General features: G+C 49.0%; 1 protein-coding gene across 1 annotated transcript; it reads left to right on the top strand.

The window, feature by feature from the left end:
* The first annotated feature begins 412 nt into the window (after window positions 1–412).
* On the top strand, window positions 413–1,450 carry LOC123819064 (putative MAGE domain-containing protein MAGEA13P). Its single transcript, XM_045839367.1, has one exon. The coding sequence runs from the start codon at window positions 413–415 to the stop codon at window positions 1,448–1,450; it is 1,038 nt and encodes a 345-aa protein (XP_045695323.1).
* The last annotated feature ends 283 nt before the right edge of the window (window positions 1,451–1,733 follow it).

Raw genomic sequence — 1,733 nt, 5'->3', positions numbered from 1 at the left:
CTGTCAGAAGTAAATGTGAATTCCTTGGGGAGGAGGATGGGGCATACCACAGAACCCAGCGTAATCTCCACAGAAATTCACCCCAATTCCTCCGTCAGCCTTTGGGGGCCCAGGGAAATGCTGTCAGGCTGAACCTCCCTTTCCCCCTCCATTCGCAAATCAGGGATCTCGGGGAGTTCTTGGCCTTTGTCTAAATGGCCCATCTGTGAGGATCAGAGGGAAGAGTACTAGGCCCTCTAGGTACAGCTGAGAGGATAGAGAGGGACCCACAGAGACCTGCCCTTTCTCACAGCTGAGAGGACCCGGGAAGGGCTATTTTGTTTCTCATATGCTTCCTCTCTCCCTCAGGCCACTGGCCCCAACACCCACTTCCAGCTCACATTCCTGCCTGCTGCTCCCAAAACAAGACATCATGCCTGGCAGTGGAAAGAGTCAGTTCCAGGAGCCTCAAGAATGCCCTGAGGCTCAAAAAGAGGCTCCAGGCCCGGTAGCTGCACAGGTTCCTGTAACTGAGGAGGAAGATTCCTCCTCCTCTCTTTCTCCTTTGATCCCGGAGACCACAAAGATTGTGCTTGCTGCTGGAATATCAAGTGTTCCCCAGACTTCCCAGGGAGCCTGCTCCTTCCCCCCTGCCACTGAAGCCATTCCATCAGGCAAATCAAATGAGGGCTCCAGCAGGCAAGAGGGTCCAAGCACCTCACCGGCTCCACCAAATCCGGAGTCCCTGTGCACAGGAGGGCTGCAAAAGAAGGTGGCTGAATTGGTGAAATACCTGAGTATCAAGTATGTATCACAGGAGCCTATCACAGAGGCAGAAATACTGGAGAATGTCATGAAAGAGCACAAGGATCACTTCCCTGACATCTTCAAGAAAGTCTGTGAGTGCATGGCAGTTGTTTTTGGCATTGAAGTGAAGGAAGTGGACCCCACCAGCCACACCTATGTGCTTGTCAAAATACTAGACCTCACCTATGATGGGATAGTTAGTGATGACCAGGGCATGCCCAAGACTGGCTTCCTGATACTGATCTTGGGCATAATCTTTATGGAGGGTAACCGTGCCCCAGAAGAGAGAATCTGGGAAGTGCTGAATATGATTGGGGTGTATGCTGGGAGGGAGGATTTCATCTATGGGGAACCCAGGAAACTCATTACCAAAGATTTAGTGCAGGAAAAGTACCTGGAGTGCCAGCAGGTACCCAACAGTGATCCTCCACGCTACGAGTTCCTGTGGGGTCCAAGAGCCTATGCTGAAACCACCAAGATGAAAGTCCTTGAGTTTTTCACCAGGGTCACTGGGACTGACCCCACTGCCTTCCCACGCTGGTATGAGGATGCTTTGAAAGATGAGAGACAGCGAGCTGAGGCCAGTGCTGCCACCGGTGGTGGTACTACCACAATAGCTAGTGAAAGTTCCAGTATCATGTCCAGCAGCTTCAGTCCTGAGTAAAGTTTGAGGCAGTTTCTCCAGTTTTTGAAGAGGGAAATCAAGACTCCATGTGGTGGAGTGTTGAATTGCAGATTTTACCTTTTTATTTTTTAGGCTATATTTCAAATGTTCTTTCTCTTAAAAGATTAGCTTCAGAGTTTAGGTTTGTGAATGATATTGGCCATGTATTTAGTGCTGTTTAACAGGTTTAAGGATAAGAATTTTGCTGCTCTGTAAAATAAAATGGGGAACCTTACATCTCATTTTGTGATCAGCAAGATAACATGGCATTGGAATAGGAACA

This window comes from Phyllostomus hastatus, unplaced genomic scaffold, assembly GCF_019186645.2.
Source record: "Phyllostomus hastatus isolate PE091 unplaced genomic scaffold, TTU_PhHast_1.1 phas_contig_30, whole genome shotgun sequence".
Taxonomy (NCBI): Eukaryota; Metazoa; Chordata; class Mammalia; order Chiroptera; family Phyllostomidae; genus Phyllostomus; species Phyllostomus hastatus.
This window is presented reverse-complemented; position numbering and strand designations above follow the sequence as displayed.

Excerpts from the sequence above, each read along its gene's own strand:
- LOC123819064 (XM_045839367.1), top strand. The coding sequence starts at position 413 with ATGCCTGGCAGTGGAAAGAGTCAGTTCCAGGAGCCTCAAGAATGCCCT.